This window comes from Scyliorhinus torazame, chromosome 4, assembly GCF_047496885.1.
Source record: "Scyliorhinus torazame isolate Kashiwa2021f chromosome 4, sScyTor2.1, whole genome shotgun sequence".
Lineage (NCBI taxonomy): Eukaryota > Metazoa > Chordata > Chondrichthyes > Carcharhiniformes > Scyliorhinidae > Scyliorhinus > Scyliorhinus torazame.
In genome coordinates this window covers 14,951,668-14,969,075 of record NC_092710.1, presented here as the reverse complement: position 1 = coordinate 14,969,075, position 17,408 = coordinate 14,951,668, and the positions used below count along the sequence as shown (strand labels likewise).

Sequence of the window (17,408 nt, the reverse complement as noted above, 5' to 3'; positions counted from 1 at the left end):
ACTCCCCGGGGACCCTCTGTAAATACTGACACACTCCCCGGGGACCCTCTGTAAATACTGACACACTCCCCGGGTCTCCCTGTAAATACTGACACACTCCCCGGGGACCTCTTGTAAATACTGACACCCTCCCCGGGGACCCCCTGTAAATACTGACACACTCCCCGGGGACTCCCTGTAAATACTGACACACTCCCCGGAGACACTCTGTAAATACTGACACACTCCCCGGGGACCCTCTGTAAATACTGACACACTCCCCGGGGACTCCCTGTAAATACTGACACACTCCCCGGGGACCCTCTGTAAATACTGATACACTCCCCGGGGACCTTCTGTAAATACTGACACACTCCCCGGGGACCCCCTGTAAATACTGACACTCTCCCCGGAGACACTCTGTAAATACTGACACACTCCCCGGGGACCCCCTGTAAATACTGACACACTCCCCGGAGACACTCTGTAAATACTGACACGCTCCCCGGGGACCCTCTGTAAATACTGACACACTCCCCGGGGACTCCCTGTAAATACTGACACACTCCCCGGGGACCCTCTGTAAATACTGACACACTCCCCGGGGACCTTCTGTAAATACTGACACACTCCCCGGGGACCCCCTGTAAATACTGACACTCTCCCCGGGGACTCCCTGTAAATACTGACACACTCCCCGGGACCCCCTGTAAATACTGACACACTCCCCGGGGACTCCCTGTAAATACTGACACACTCCCCGGGGACCCCCTGTAAATACTGACACACTCCCCGGGGACTCCCTGTAAATACTGACACACTCCCCGGGGACCCTCTGTAAATACTGACACACTCCCCGGGACCCCCTGTAAATACTGACACACTCCCCGGGGACTCCCTGTAAATACAGACACACTCCCCGGGACCCCCTGTAAATACTGACACACTCTCCGGGGACCCCCTGTAAATACTGACACACTCCCCGGGGACTCTCTGTAAATACTGACACACTCCCCGGGGACCCCCTGTAAATACTGACACACTCCCCGGGACCCCCTGTAAATACTGACACACTCCCCGGGGACCCCCTGTAAATACTGACACACTCCCCGGGGACCCCCTGTAAATACTGACACACTCCCCGGGGACTCTCTGTAAATACTGACACACTCTCCGGGGACCCCCTGTAAATACTGACACACTCCCCGGGGACTCTCTGTAAATACTGACACACTCCCCGGGGACCCCCTGTAAATACTGACACACTCCCCGGGACCCCCTGTAAATACTGACACACTCCCCGGGGACCCCCTGTAAATACTGACACACTCCCCGGGGACCCCCTGTAAATACTGACACACTCCCCGGGGACTCTCTGTAAATACTGACACACTCCCCGGGGACCCCCTGTAAATACTGACACACTCCCCGGGACCCCCTGTAAATACTGACACACTCCCCGGGGACCCCCTGTAAATACGGTCACACTCCCCGGGGACCCCCTGTAAATACAGACACACTCCCCGGGGACCACCTGTACATACTGACACACTCCCTGGGGACTCCCTGTATATACTGACACACTCCCCGGGGACTCTCTGTAAATACTGACACACTCCCCGGGGACTCCCTGTAAATACTGTCACACTCCCCGGGGACCCCCTGTACATACTGACACACTCCCCGGGGACCCCCTGTAAATACTGACACACTCCCCGGGGACCCCCTGTAAATACTGACACACTCCCCGGGGACCCCCTGTACATACTGACACACTCCCCGGGGACTCCCTGTAAATACTGACACACTCCCCGGGGACCCCCTGTAAATACTGACACACTCCCCGGGGACTCCCTGTAAATACTGACACACTCCCCGGGGACCCTCTGTAAATACTGACACTCTCCCCGGGGACTCCCTGTAAATACTGACACACTCCCCGGGGACTCAATGTAAATACTGACACACTCCCCGGGGACCCCCTGTAAATACTGACACACTCCCCGGGGACCCCCTGTAAATACTGACACACTCCCCGGGGACCCCCTGTAAATACTGACACACTCCCCGGGGACTCCCTGTAAATACTGACACACTCCCCGTGGACTCCCTGTAAATACTGACACACTCCCCGGGGACTCCCTGTAAATACTGACACACTCCCCGGGGGCCCTCTGTAAATACTGACACACTCCCCGGGGACTCACTGTAAATACTGACACACGCCCCGGGGACTCCCTGTAAATACTGACACACTCCCCGGGGACTGCCTGTAAATACTGACACACTCCCCGGGGACCCCCTGTAAATACTGACATACTCCCCGGGGCCCCACTGTAAATACTGACACACTCCCCGGGGACCCCCTGTAAATACTGACACACTCCCCGGGGACTCCCTGTAAATACTGACACACTCCCTGGGGACTCCCTGTAAATACTGACACACTCCCCGGGGACCCATGTAAATACTGACACACTCCCCGGGGACCCCTCTGTATATACAGACACACTGCCCGGGGACCCCCTGTAAACACTGACACACTCCCCAGGGACCACCTGTAAATACTGACACATTCCCCGGGGGCCCCCTGTAAATACTGATACACTCCCCGGGGCCTCCTGTAAATACTGACACACTCCCCGAGGACCCCCTGTAAATACTGACACACTCCCCGGGTACCCCTGTAAATACTGACACACTCCCCGGGAACCCCCTGTAAATACTGACACACTCCCCGGGGGACCCCCTGTAAACACTGACACACTCCCCGGGGACCCCCTGTAAATACTGACACACTCCCCCGGTGACCCCTGTAAATACTGACACACTCCCCGGGACCACCTGTAAATACTGACACACTCCCCGGGGACTCCCTGTAAATATTGACACACTCCCCGGGGACTCTCTGTAAATACTGACACACTCCCCGGGACCACCCTGTAAATACTGACACAATCCCCGGGGACCCCCTGTAAATACTGACACACTCCCCGGGGACCCCCTGTAAATACAAACACACTCCCCGGGGACCCCCTGTAAATACTGACACACTCCCCGGGGACTCCCTGTACATATTGACACACTCCCCGGGGACTCCCTGTAAATACTGACACACTCCCCGGGACCACCCTGTAAATACTGACACAATCCCCGGGGACCCCCTGTAAATACTGACACACTCCCCGGGGACCACCCTGTAAATACTGACACACTCCCCGCGGCCCCCTGTAAATACTGACACACTCCCCCGGTGACCCCTGTAAATACTGACACACTCCCCGGGGACCCCCTGTAAATACTGACACGCTCCCCGGGACCACCCTGTAAATACTGACACACACCCCGGGGACCCCCTGTAAATACTGTCACACTCCCCGGGGGACCCCCTGTAAATACTGACACACTCCCCGGGACCCTCTGTAAATACTGACACACTCCCCGGGGACCCCCTGTAAATACTGACACACTCCCCGCGGCCCCCTGTAAATACTGACACACTCCCCCAGTGACCCCTGTAAATACTGACACACTCCCCGGGGACACCCTGTAAATACTGACACACTCCCCGGGGACACCCTGTAAATACTGACACACTCCCCGGGGACCCTCTGTAAATACTGACACACTCCCCGGGGACCCCCTGTAAATACTGACACACTCCCCGGGGACTCTCTGTAAATACTGACACACTCCCCGGGGACTCTCTGTAAATACTGACACACTCCCCGGGGACCCCCTGTAAATACTGACACACTCCCCGGGGACTCCCTGTAAATACTGACACACTCCCCGGGGGCCCCCTGTAAATACTGACACACTCCCCGGGGACCCCCTGTAAACACTTACACACTCCCCGGGGACCCTCTGTAAATACTGACACACTCCCTGGGGACCCTCTGTAAATACTGACACACTCCCCGGGACTCCCCTGTAAATACTGAGACACTCCCCAGGGCCCCCCTGTAAATACTGACACACTCCCCGGGGGCCCCCTGTAAATACTGACACACTCCCCGGGGACCCCCTGTAAATATTGACACACTCCCCGGGGACCCCCTGTAAATAGTGACACACTCCCCGGGGACTCCCTGTATATACTGACACACTCCCCGGTGACCCCCTGTAAATACTGACACACTCCCCGGGGACCCCTCTGTAAATACAGACACACTCCCCGGGGACCCCCTGTAAACACTTACACACTCCCCGGGGACCCCCTGTAAATACTGACACACTCCCCGGGGACCCCCTGTAAATACTGACACACTCCCCGGGGACTCCCTGTAAATACTGACACACTCCCCGGGACTCCCTGTAAATACTGACACACTCCCCGGGGACTCCCTGTAAATACTGACACACTCCCCGGGAAACCCCTGCAAATACTGACACACTCCCCGGGGACCCCTCTGTAAATACAGACACACTCCCCGGGGACCCCCTGTAAACACTTACACACTCCCCGGGGACCCCCTGTAAATACTGACACACTCCCCGGGGACCCCTGTAAATACTGACACACTCCCCGGGGACTCCCTGTAAATACTGACACAGTCCCCGGGACTCCCTGTAAATACTGACACACTCCCCGGGACCCCCTGTAAATACTGACACACTCCCCGGGGACCCCCTGTAAATACTGACACACTCCACGAGGACCCCCTGTAAATACTGACACACTCCCCGGGGACCCCCTGTAAATACTGACACACTCCCCGGGGACTCCCTGTAAATACTGACACACTCCCCGGGACTCCCTGTAAATACTGACACACTCCCCGGGAAACCCCTGTAAATACTGACACACTCCCCGGGGACTCCCTGTAAATACTGACACAATCCCCGGGAACCCCCTGTAAATACTGACCCACTCCCCGGGACCCCCTGTAAATACTGACACACTCTCCGGGGACCCCCTGTAAATACTGACACACTCTCCGGGGACCCCCTGTAAATACTGACACACTCCCCGGGGACCCCCTGTAAATACTGACACAATCCCCGGGGACCCCCTGTAAATACTGACACACTCCCGGGGACCCACTGTAAATACTGACACGCTCCCGGGGACTCTCTGTAAATACTGACACGCTCCTTGGGGACTCTCTGTAAATACTGACACACACCCCGGGGACTCTCTGTAAATACTGACACATTCCCCGGTGACTCCCTGTAAATACTGACACACTCTCCGGGGACCCTCTGTAAATTCTGACACACTCCCCGGGGACCCCCTGTAAATACTGACACACTCTGGGGACCCCCTGTAAATACTGACACACTCCCCGGGGACCCCCTGTAAATACTGACACGCTCCTTGGGGACCCCCTGTAAATACTGACACGCTCCCCGGGGACCCCCTGTAAATACTGACACACTCCCCGAGGACCCCCTGTAAATACTGAGACACTCCCGGGGACCCCCTGTAAATACTGACACGCTCCCGGGGACTCTCTGTAAATACTGACACACACCCCGGGGACTCTCTGTAAATACTGACACACTCCCCGGTGACTCCCTGTAAATACTGACACACTCTCCGGGGACCCTCTGTAAATACTGACACACTCCCCGGGGACCCCCTGTAAATACTGATACACTCTGGGGACCCGCTGTAAATACTGACACACTCCCCGGGGACCCCCTGTAAATACTGACACGCTCCTTGGGGACCCCCTGTAAATACTGACACGCTCCCCGGGGACCCCCTGTAAATACTGACACACTCCCCGGGGACCCCCTGTAAATACTGACACACTCCCCGAGGACCCCCTGTAAATACTGAGACACTCCCCGGGGACTCCCTGTAAATACTGACACACTCCCCGGGGACTCCCTGTAAATACTGACCCACTCCCCGGGACCCCCTGTAAATACTGACACACTCCCCGGGGACTCCCTGTAAATACTGACACACTCCCCGGGGACTCTCTGTAAATACTGACACACTCCCCGGGGACCCACTGTAAATACTGACACACTCCCCGGGGACCCCCTGTAAATACTGACACACCACCCGGGTTCCTCTGTAAATACTGACACACTCCCCGGGGACCCCCTGTAAATACTGACACACTCCCCGGGGACCCCCTCTAAATACTGACACACTCCCCGGGGACTCCCTGTAAATACTGACACACTCCCCGGGGACCCCCTGTAAATGCTGACACACTCCCCGGGGTCTCCCTGTAAATACTGACACACTCCCCGGGTTCCTCTGTAAATACTGACACACTCCGTTGGGGACCCACTGTAAATACTGACACACTCCCCGGGGACCCTCTGTAAATACTGACACACACCCCGGGGACCCCCTGTAAATACTGACACACTCGCCGGGGACCCCCTGTAAATACTGACACACTCCCCGGGGACCCACTGTAAATACTGTGACACTCCCCGGGGACTCTCTGTAAATACTGACACACTCCCCGGGGACTCCCTGTAAATACTGACACACTCCCCGGGGGACCACCTGTAAATACTGACACACTCCCCGGTGACCCCTGTAAATACTGACACACTCCACGGGGACCCCCTGTAAATACTGACACTCCCCGGGGACCCCCTGTAGATACTGACACACTCACCGGGGACCCCCTGTAAATACTGACACTCCCCGGGGACCCCCTGTAAATACTGACACACTCCCCGGGGACCCCCTGTAAATACTGACACACTCCCCGAGGACCCCCTGTAAATACTGAGACACTCCCGGGGACCCCCTGTAAATACTGACACGCTCCCGGGGACTCTCTGTAAATACTGACACACACCCCGGGGACTCTCTGTAAATACTGACACACTCCCCGGTGACTCCCTGTAAATACTGACACACTCTCCGGGGACCCTCTGTAAATACTGACACACTCCCCGGGGACCCCCTGTAAATACTGATACACTCTGGGGACCCGCTGTAAATACTGACACACTCCCCGGGGACCCCCTGTAAATACTGACACGCTCCTTGGGGACCCCCTGTAAATACTGACACGCTCCCCGGGGACCCCCTGTTAATACTGACACACTCCCCGGGGACCCCCTGTAAATACTGACACACTCCCCGAGGACCCCCTGTAAATACTGAGACACTCCCCGGGGACTCCCTGTAAATACTGACACACTCCCCGGGGACTCCCTGTAAATACTGACCCACTCCCCGGGACCCCCTGTAAATACTGACACACTCCCCGGGGACTCCCTGTAAATACTGACACACTCCCCGGGGACTCTCTGTAAATACTGACACACTCCCCGGGGACCCACTGTAAATACTGACACACTCCCCGGGGACCCCCTGTAAATACTGACACACCACCCGGGTTCCTCTGTAAATACTGACACACTCCCCGGGGACCCCCTGTAAATACTGACACACTCCCCGGGGACCCCCTCTAAATACTGACACACTCCCCGGGGTCTCCCTGTAAATACTGACACACTCCCCGGGTTCCTCTGTAAATACTGACACACTCCGTTGGGGACCCACTGTAAATACTGACACACTCCCCGGGGACCCTCTGTAAATACTGACACACACCCCGGGGACCCCCTGTAAATACTGACACACTCGCCGGGGACCCCCTGTAAATACTGACACACTCCCCGGGGACCCACTGTAAATACTGTGACACTCCCCGGGGACTCTCTGTAAATACTGACACACTCCCCGGGGACTCCCTGTAAATACTGACACACTCCCCGGGGGACCACCTGTAAATACTGACACACTCCCCGGTGACCCCTGTAAATACTGACACACTCCACGGGGACCCCCTGTAAATACTGACACTCCCCGGGGACCCCCTGTAGATACTGACACACTCACCGGGGACCCCCTGTAAATACTGACACTCCCCGGGGACCCCCTGTAAATACTGACACACTCCCCGGCGACCCCCTGAAAATACTGACACACTCCCCGGGGACCCCCTGTAAATACTGACACACTCCCCGGGACTCCCTGTAAATACTGACACACTCCCCGGGGACCCCCTGTAAATACTGACACACTCCCCGGGGACCCTCTGAAAATACTGACACACTCCCCGGGGACTCTCTGAAAAAATACTGACACACTCCCCGGGGACTCTCTGTAAATACTGAGACACTCCCCGGGGACCCCCTGTACATACTGACACCCCCCCCGGGGACTCTCTGAAAATACTGACACACTCCCCGGGGACCCCCTGTAAATACTGACACACTCCCCGAGGACCCCCTGTAAATACTGACACACTCCCCGGGGTCTCCCTGTAAATACTGACACACTCCCCGGTGACCCCCTGTAAATACTGACACACTCCCCGGGGACTCCCTGTAAATACTGAGACACTCCCCGGGGACCCCCCTGTAAATACTGACACACTCCCCGGGGACCCCCCTGTAAATACTGACACACTCCCCGGGGACTCTCTGTAAATACTGACACACTCCCCGGGGACCCCCTGTAAATACTGACACACTCCCCGGGGACTCCCTGTAAATACTGAGACACTCCCCGGGGACCCCCCTGTAAATACTGACACACTCCCCGGGTACCCCCCTGTAAATACTGACACACTCCCCGGGGACTCTCTGTAAATACTGACACACTCCCCGGGGACTCTCTGTAAATACTGACACACTCCCCGGGGACTCTCTGTAAATACTGACACACTCCCCGGGGACCCCGCTGTAAATACTGACACACTCCCCGGGGACCCCCTGTAAATATTGACTCACTCCACCGGACACCCTGTAAATACTGACACACTCCCCGGGGACCCCTGTAAATACTGACACACTCCCCGGGGACCCCCTGTAAATACTGACACACTCCCCGGGGACTCCCTGTAAACACTTACACACTCCCCGGGGACACCCTGTAAATACTGACACACTCCCCGGGGACACCCTGTAAATACTGACACACTCCCCGGGGACCCCCTGTAAATACTGACACACTCCCCGGGGACTCCCTGTAAATACTGACACACTCCCCGGGGACCCCCTGTAAATACTGACACACTCCCCGGGGACCCCCTGTAAATACTGACACACTCCCCGGGGACCCCCTGTAAATACTGACACGCTCCTTGGGGACTCTCTGTAAATACTGACACACTCCCCGGGGACCCCCTGTAAATACTGACACACTCCCCGGGGACTCCCTGTAAATACTGACACACTCCCCGGGACCCCCTGTAAATACTGACACGCTCCTTGGGGACTCTCTGTAAATACTGACACACACCCCGGGGACTCTCTGTAAATACTGACACACTCCCCAGTGACTCCCTGTAAATACAGACACACTCCCCGGGGACTCCCTGTAAATACTGACACACTCCCCGGGGACTCACTGTAAATACTGACACACTCCCCGGGGACCCCCTGTAAACACTGACACACTCTCTGGGGACCCCCTGTAAATACTGACACACTCCCCGGGGACTCCCTGTAAATACTGACACACTCCCCGGGGACTCACTGTAAATACTGACACACTCCCCGGGGACCCCCTGTAAACACTGACACACTCTCTGGGGACCCCCTGTAAATACTGACACACTCCCCGGGGACCCCCTGTAAATACTGACCCACTCCCCGGGACCCCCTGTAAATACTGACACACTCTCCGGGGACCCCCTGTAAATACTGACACACTCCCCGGGGACCCCCTGTAAATACTGACACAATCCCCGGGGACCCCCTGTAAATACTGACACACTCCCGGGGACCCCCTGTAAATACTGACACACTCCCGGGGACTCTCTGTAAATACTGACACACTCCCCGGGGACTCTCTGTAAATACTGACACACTCCCGGGGACCCCCTGTAAATACTGACACACTCCCCGGGACTCCCTGTAAATACTGACACACTCCCGGGGACCCCCTGTAAATACTGACACACTCCCCGGGACCCCCTGTAAATACTGACACACTCCCCGGGAACCCCCTGTAAATACTGACACAATCCCCGGGGACCCCCTGTAAATACTGACACACACCCCGGGGACCCCCTGTAAATACTGACACACTCCCGGGGACTCTCTGTAAATACTGACACACTCTCCGGGGACCCCCTGTAAATACTGACACACACCCCAGGGACCCCCTGTAAATACTGACACACTCCCGCGGACTCTCTGTAAATACTGACACACTCCCCGGGGACCCCCTGTAAATACTGACACACTCTCCGGGGACCCCCTGTAAATACTGACACACTCCCCGGGGACTCCCTGTAAATACTGACACACTCCCGGCGACCCCCTGAAAATACTGACACACTCCCCGGGGACCCCCTGTAAATACTGACACACTCCCCGGGACTCCCTGTAAATACTGACACACTCCCCGGGGACCCCCTGTAAATACTGACACACTCCCCGGGGACCCTCTGAAAATACTGACACACTCCCCGGGGACTCTCTGAAAAAATACTGACACACTCCCCGGGGACTCTCTGTAAATACTGAGACACTCCCCGGGGACCCCCTGTACATACTGACACCCCCCCCGGGGACTCTCTGAAAATACTGACACACTCCCCGGGGACCCCCTGTAAATACTGACACACTCCCCGAGGACCCCCTGTAAATACTGACACACTCCCCGGGGTCTCCCTGTAAATACTGACACACTCCCCGGTGACCCCCTGTAAATACTGACACACTCCCCGGGGACTCCCTGTAAATACTGAGACACTCCCCGGGGACCCCCCTGTAAATACTGACACACTCCCCGGGGACCCCCCTGTAAATACTGACACACTCCCCGGGGACTCTCTGTAAATACTGACACACTCCCCGGGGACCCCCTGTAAATACTGACACACTCCCCGGGGACTCCCTGTAAATACTGAGACACTCCCCGGGGACCCCCCTGTAAATACTGACACACTCCCCGGGGACCCCCCTGTAAATACTGACACACTCCCCGGGGACTCTCTGTAAATACTGACACACTCCCCGGGGACTCTCTGTAAATACTGACACACTCCCCGGGGACTCTCTGTAAATACTGACACACTCCCCGGGGACCCCCCTGTAAATACTGACACACTCCCCGGGGACCCCCTGTAAATATTGACTCACTCCACCGGACACCCTGTAAATACTGACACACTCCCCGGGGACCCCTGTAAATACTGACACACTCCCCGGGGACCCCCTGTAAATACTGACACACTCCCCGGGGACTCCCTGTAAACACTTACACACTCCCCGGGGACACCCTGTAAATACTGACACACTCCCCGGGGACACCCTGTAAATACTGACACACTCCCCGGGGACCCCCTGTAAATACTGACACACTCCCCGGGGACTCCCTGTAAATACTGACACACTCCCCGGGGACCCCCTGTAAATACTGACACACTCCCCGGGGACCCCCTGTAAATACTGACACACTCCCCGGGGACCCCCTGTAAATACTGACACGCTCCTTGGGGACTCTCTGTAAATACTGACACACTCCCCGGGGACCCCCTGTAAATACTGACACACTCCCCGGGGACTCCCTGTAAATACTGACACACTCCCCGGGACCCCCTGTAAATACTGACACGCTCCTTGGGGACTCTCTGTAAATACTGACACACACCCCGGGGACTCTCTGTAAATACTGACACACTCCCCAGTGACTCCCTGTAAATACAGACACACTCCCCGGGGACTCCCTGTAAATACTGACACACTCCCCGGGGACTCACTGTAAATACTGACACACTCCCCGGGGACCCCCTGTAAACACTGACACACTCTCTGGGGACCCCCTGTAAATACTGACACACTCCCCGGGGACTCCCTGTAAATACTGACACACTCCCCGGGGACTCACTGTAAATACTGACACACTCCCCGGGGACCCCCTGTAAACACTGACACACTCTCTGGGGACCCCCTGTAAATACTGACACACTCCCCGGGGACCCCCTGTAAATACTGACCCACTCCCCGGGACCCCCTGTAAATACTGACACACTCTCCGGGGACCCCCTGTAAATACTGACACACTCCCCGGGGACCCCCTGTAAATACTGACACAATCCCCGGGGACCCCCTGTAAATACTGACACACTCCCGGGGACCCCCTGTAAATACTGACACACTCCCGGGGACTCTCTGTAAATACTGACACACTCCCCGGGGACTCTCTGTAAATACTGACACACTCCCGGGGACCCCCTGTAAATACTGACACACTCCCCGGGACTCCCTGTAAATACTGACACACTCCCGGGGACCCCCTGTAAATACTGACACACTCCCCGGGACCCCCTGTAAATACTGACACACTCCCCGGGAACCCCCTGTAAATACTGACACAATCCCCGGGGACCCCCTGTAAATACTGACACACACCCCGGGGACCCCCTGTAAATACTGACACACTCCCGGGGACTCTCTGTAAATACTGACACACTCTCCGGGGACCCCCTGTAAATACTGACACACACCCCAGGGACCCCCTGTAAATACTGACACACTCCCGCGGACTCTCTGTAAATACTGACACACTCCCCGGGGACCCCCTGTAAATACTGACACACTCTCCGGGGACCCCCTGTAAATACTGACACACTCCCCGGGGACTCCCTGTAAATACTGACACACTCCCGGGGACTCTCTGTAAATACTGACACACTCCCCCGGGGACCCCCTGTAAATACTGACACACTCCCGGGGACTCTCTGTAAATACTGACACACTCCCCCGGGGACCCCCTGTAAATACTGACACACTCCCCGGGGTCTCCCTGTAAATACTGACACACTCCCCGGGGACTCCCTGTAAATACTGACACACTCCCCGGGGACCCCCTGTAAATACTGACACACTCCCCGGGGTCTCCCTGTAAATACTGACACACTCCCCGGGGACTCCCTGTAAATACTGACACACTCCCCGGGGACCCCCTGTAAATACTGACACACTCCCCGGGACTCCCTGTAAATACTGACACACTCCCCGGGGACCCCCTGTAAATACTGACACACTCTCCGGGGACCCCCTGTAAATACTGACACACTCCCCGGAGACCCCCTGTAAATACTGACACACTCCCCGGGACCCCCTGTAAATACAGCCACACTCCCCGGGGACTCTCTGTAAATACTGACACACTCCCCGGGGACTCTCTGTATATACTGACACTCCCCGGGGACCCTACCGAATATCAGGAACTACGGTTGGGCGGCGAATATAACGATGGTTAGGAAGTGTGTGACGGGAGAGGGGGTCGGTGTGGGGGCGGGTGGAGGCCGGCTTATGTCAGGAGGCACTGGTAACGGCTCCTCTGTCCGTCTCGCCGACCCGGTACTGCACAGGCCAGGTGGTCGCAGCGGCCTTGAGGGTGTGGGGACAGTGGAGGAAGCGGACCTGGAGGAGGAGCTGCCGGGTGGGACTGGGTTCCGCTGCCTGCAGGTGACGGCCTTTACACGGAGGCAGTTTCCGACCTTGCCGCACCCATCGCCCCAGGGGGAACAGGGCCAGGTGGTGTCGAACACCGGAGTGGGGGAGGGGAAGGTCTCGGAAATTTGCAATGAGCTCGTGGAATGGGGGGGAACCCCGATAGGGGAGGTAAACCCAAAATGGGAGAAAGAGTTGGGCAACGGGTTAGAGGCGGGATTGTGGGAGGAGGCCTTAAGTGGGCTTGACGCGCCCTCGTCGTGTACCAGGCTCTGCCTGATACAATTCAAGCTGGCCCGCAGGGCACACCTGTCTGAGGCCCGGCTGAGCAGGTTCTTCGAAGGGGCAGGTGTGGGCGGTGGGCGGGAGGGGCCCGCCAATCCTGTCCACATGTTCTGGGCATGTCCGAAGCTTAGGGGACAGCGATTTGCTGACGTCAAAGTTTCTGAGTTCAGAGGTGGTAATGTTTGGAGTGTCGGGAGCCCAAGGGGATGGGGGGGGGCGGGGGGGGCGAGAGAGGCCGACGTTTTGGCCTCAGCCTCCCTGGTAGGCTGGAGACGGATCTTATTGGCGCGGAGGGAGGGACTTGGAGCCCCCGAAACCGGGGGGGGCGGGGGGTTATGGCTCAGCGACTAGGCCGAGCTTCTCAGGCCTGAGAAGGCCAAGTTCGCCCTGAGAGGAACAACGATAGGGTTTGCCCGAGGGCGGCCGTTCATCGACGTTTTGGGGGGAACATTACGCTGTCAGCAGATACAAAGTGGAGGGGGGAGGCGGTTAAGGGAAAGAGGGACGTTGATTGTGGCGGGAAATAATTAATGGGAAAGGGGGATTTGCGTCTGTAAGCCACGGTGGCTGGGTCTGGTTGTTGGTTGGATTGGTGTGATTCGCTTGTTGTTTTTCCTCTTGAAAATTGTTTTTAAAAATTATAAATGCTTCAATCAAAACATTTTCTGAAAAACAAAGTAAATGCGCGTTGGGAGATCCAATAGGCCACTGCAACATCTGCTCCCTTATTAGAGATTTGAAAAATAACATTTTTCAGGTCTTTACTCAATATGCCCTTTTGGGCGTTCCCGTTCGATCTCTTCAATCCGTGTCCACACCCCCCCCCCCCTGGTTACCAACGCCTATCACCGGTGGCACTGTCTCCTCATCCCCTCCACGGCAAACCCTTCCTGATTCCGGACGCCTCGATTCACAATCCCCCCCACCCAACCTCCTCCTCTCCGAGGAGATCCATCCCAGTCGGAAATGCTCCAGGAAATTTGCGCATGGCACGTTTCCACAGGCAGTAGGTACTGAAGGCCACAATGTCGGCCCTGACGTTGTTAGTTGATGGGTAAACATTGTCCCCAGGATACCAATCAGACCTCCCTTGTTTACCAGCCACGGGTGACCGTGAGAACTTCGCAGCCACGTCAGAGGCCTGATTGGGCTTCTCCTTAATGTCTGATCCGGAGAGACTGCAGCACGGACAGTGCGGCGCTCCCTCAGTACTGACCCTCTGACAGTGCGGCACTCCCTCAGTACTGACCCTCTGACAGTGCAGCACTCCCTCAGTACTGACCCTCTGACAGTGCGGCACTCCCTCAGTACTGACCCTCTGACAGTGCAGCACTCCCTCAGTACTGACCCTCTGACAGTGCGGCTCTCCCTCAGTACTGACCCTCTGACAGTGCAGCACTCCCTCAGTACTGACACTCTGACAGAGCGGCACTCCCTCAGTACTGACCCTCTGACAGTGCGGCGCTCCCTCAGTACTGACCCTCTGACAATGCAGCACTCCCTCAGTACTGACCCTCTAACACTGCAGCACCCTCAGTACTGACCCTCTGACAGTGCGGCACTCCCTCAGTACTGACCCTCCGACAGTGCAGCACTCACTCAGTACTGACCCTCTGACAGTGCGGCAATCCCTCAGTACTGACCCTCTGACAGTGCGGCATTCCCTCAGTGCTGACCCTCTGACAGTGCGGCATTCCCTCAGTGCTGACCCTCTGACAGTGCCGCACTCCCTCAGTACTGACCCTCTGACAGTGCAGCACTCCCTCAGTACTGACCCTCTGACAGTGCAGCACTCCCTCAGTCCTGACCCTCTGACAGTGCAGCACTCCCTCAGTACTGACCCTCTGACAGTGCAGCGCTCCCTCAGTACTGACCCTCTGACAGTGCGGCACTCCCTCAGTACTGACCCTCTGACAGTGCGGCATTCCCTCAGTACTGACCCTCTGACAGTGCGGCACTCCCTCAGTACTGACCCTCTGACAGTGCAGCACTCCCTCAGTAATGACCCTCTGACAGTGCAGCACTCCCTCAGTACTGACCCTCTGACAGTGCAGCTCTCCCTCAGTACTGACCCTCTGACAGTGCAGCACTCCCTCAGTACTGACCCTCTGACAGTGCGGCACTCCCTCAGTACTGACCCTCTGACAGTGCGGCACTCCCTCAGTACAGACCCTCTGACAGTGCAGCACTCCCTTAGTACTGACCCTCTGACAGTGCAGCACTCCCTCAGTACTGACCCTCTGACAGTGCAGCACTCCCTCAGTACTGACCCTCTGATAGTGCGGCACTCCCTCAGTACTAACCCTCTGACAGTGCAGCACTCCCTCAGTACTGACCCTCTGACAGTGCAACACTCCCTCAGTACTGACCCTCTGACAGTGCGGCACTCCCTCAGTACTGACTCTCTGACAGTGCGGCACTCCCTCAGTACTGACCCTCTGACAGTGCGGCACTCCCTCAGTACTGACCCTCTGACAGTGCGGCACTCCCTCAGTACTGACTCTCTGACAGTGCGGCACTCCCTCAGTACTGACTCTCTGACAGTGCAGCACTCCCTCAGTACTGACCCTATGACAGTGCAGCACTCCCTCAGTACTGACCCTCTGACAGTGCAGCGCCGGTCTGTTAACTGAACATTCTAAATCAAGACTTTACAGCAAATGGGGAAGAAAATAAGCCTCTGCGGCTCCCTCACAGGGACCGAAGTTTCTGTTCCCCGGGACCGTTCTGGTCCATTTCCCCTCAGCGACAGTCGATGTCTTGTGAAGGAGGCGACAAATCCTCCAAGGCTTGCTTATCTAACTCACCTGCATGCCAATCGGGGGCCTCGCCCACTCTTGAGCCGACATGACAGCGGATGGCGATGCCCCGTGTAGTCGAACTGCATCCGAGAGGGGCTGCGGCAGGTCGCGACCGAGCGACGGCGAGGGGGAAGTGTGCGCTCTCGGAGTCGCTGTGGGGCTGGTGCGGGCGATTCCCAGGTGAGTCAGGTTGCGCTGGGCGTGGGTGAGGTCGGAGCTGAGAGTTTGTTTTCCGCGGTGACATTGTGACTGTCAGCTGAGCGGGACAGGGGCTGTTTACCGAGGTCACGATTCAACAGCAGAGCTGGAAAAACAACCTTTCCCGAGAGAGATGGGATCACCGGGGATTAGAGAGAGAGAGAGAGGGAGAGAGAGAGAGAGAGAGGGAGGGAGCGATCCGTCTCTCACATCACACCAGCCGACAAACCAAATGCTGCAACACGGGAGGATCTAGTCATTGCTCAGGGACAGCCCCCCGATTTCTGAGTTAGAACGGTCGTGGCTTCAAGTCCCACTGAGGGAGTGCTGCACTGTCAGAGGGTCAGTACTGAGGGAGAGCTGCACTGTCAGAGGGTCAGTACTGAGGGAGTGCCGCACTGTCAGAGGGTCAGTACTGAGGGAGTGCTGCACTGTCAGAGGGTCAGTACTGAGGGAGTGCTGCACTGTCAGAGGGTCAGTGCTGAGGGAGTGCTGCACTGTCAGAGGGTCAGTACTGAGGGAGTGCTGCACTGTCAGAGGGTCAGTACTGAGGGAGTGCTGCACTGTCAGAGGGTCAGTACTGAGGGAGTGCTGCACTGTCAGAGGGTCAGTACTGAGGGAGTGCTGCACTGTCAGAGGGTCAGCACTGAGGGAGTGTCGCACTGTCAGAGGGTCAGTACTGAGGGAGTGCCGCACTGTCAGAGGGTCAGTACTGAGGGAGTGCCGCACTGTCAGAGG

At 57.0% G+C, this 17,408-nt stretch overlaps 1 protein-coding gene across 1 annotated transcript in view; it reads right to left on the bottom strand.

Annotated features, from left to right (window-relative positions):
• The window catches only part of LOC140411561 (uncharacterized), a 121,235-nt gene extending 104,576 nt beyond the window's left edge, over positions 1-16,659 (bottom strand). Inside the window, exon 1 of the mRNA XM_072500643.1 lies at positions 16,479-16,659. Coding sequence (XP_072356744.1) covers positions 16,479-16,520 — 42 coding nt within the window. The 5' untranslated portion in view covers positions 16,521-16,659. The remainder of the gene's footprint in view (positions 1-16,478) is intronic.
• Between the last annotated feature and the right edge of the window lie 749 nt (positions 16,660-17,408).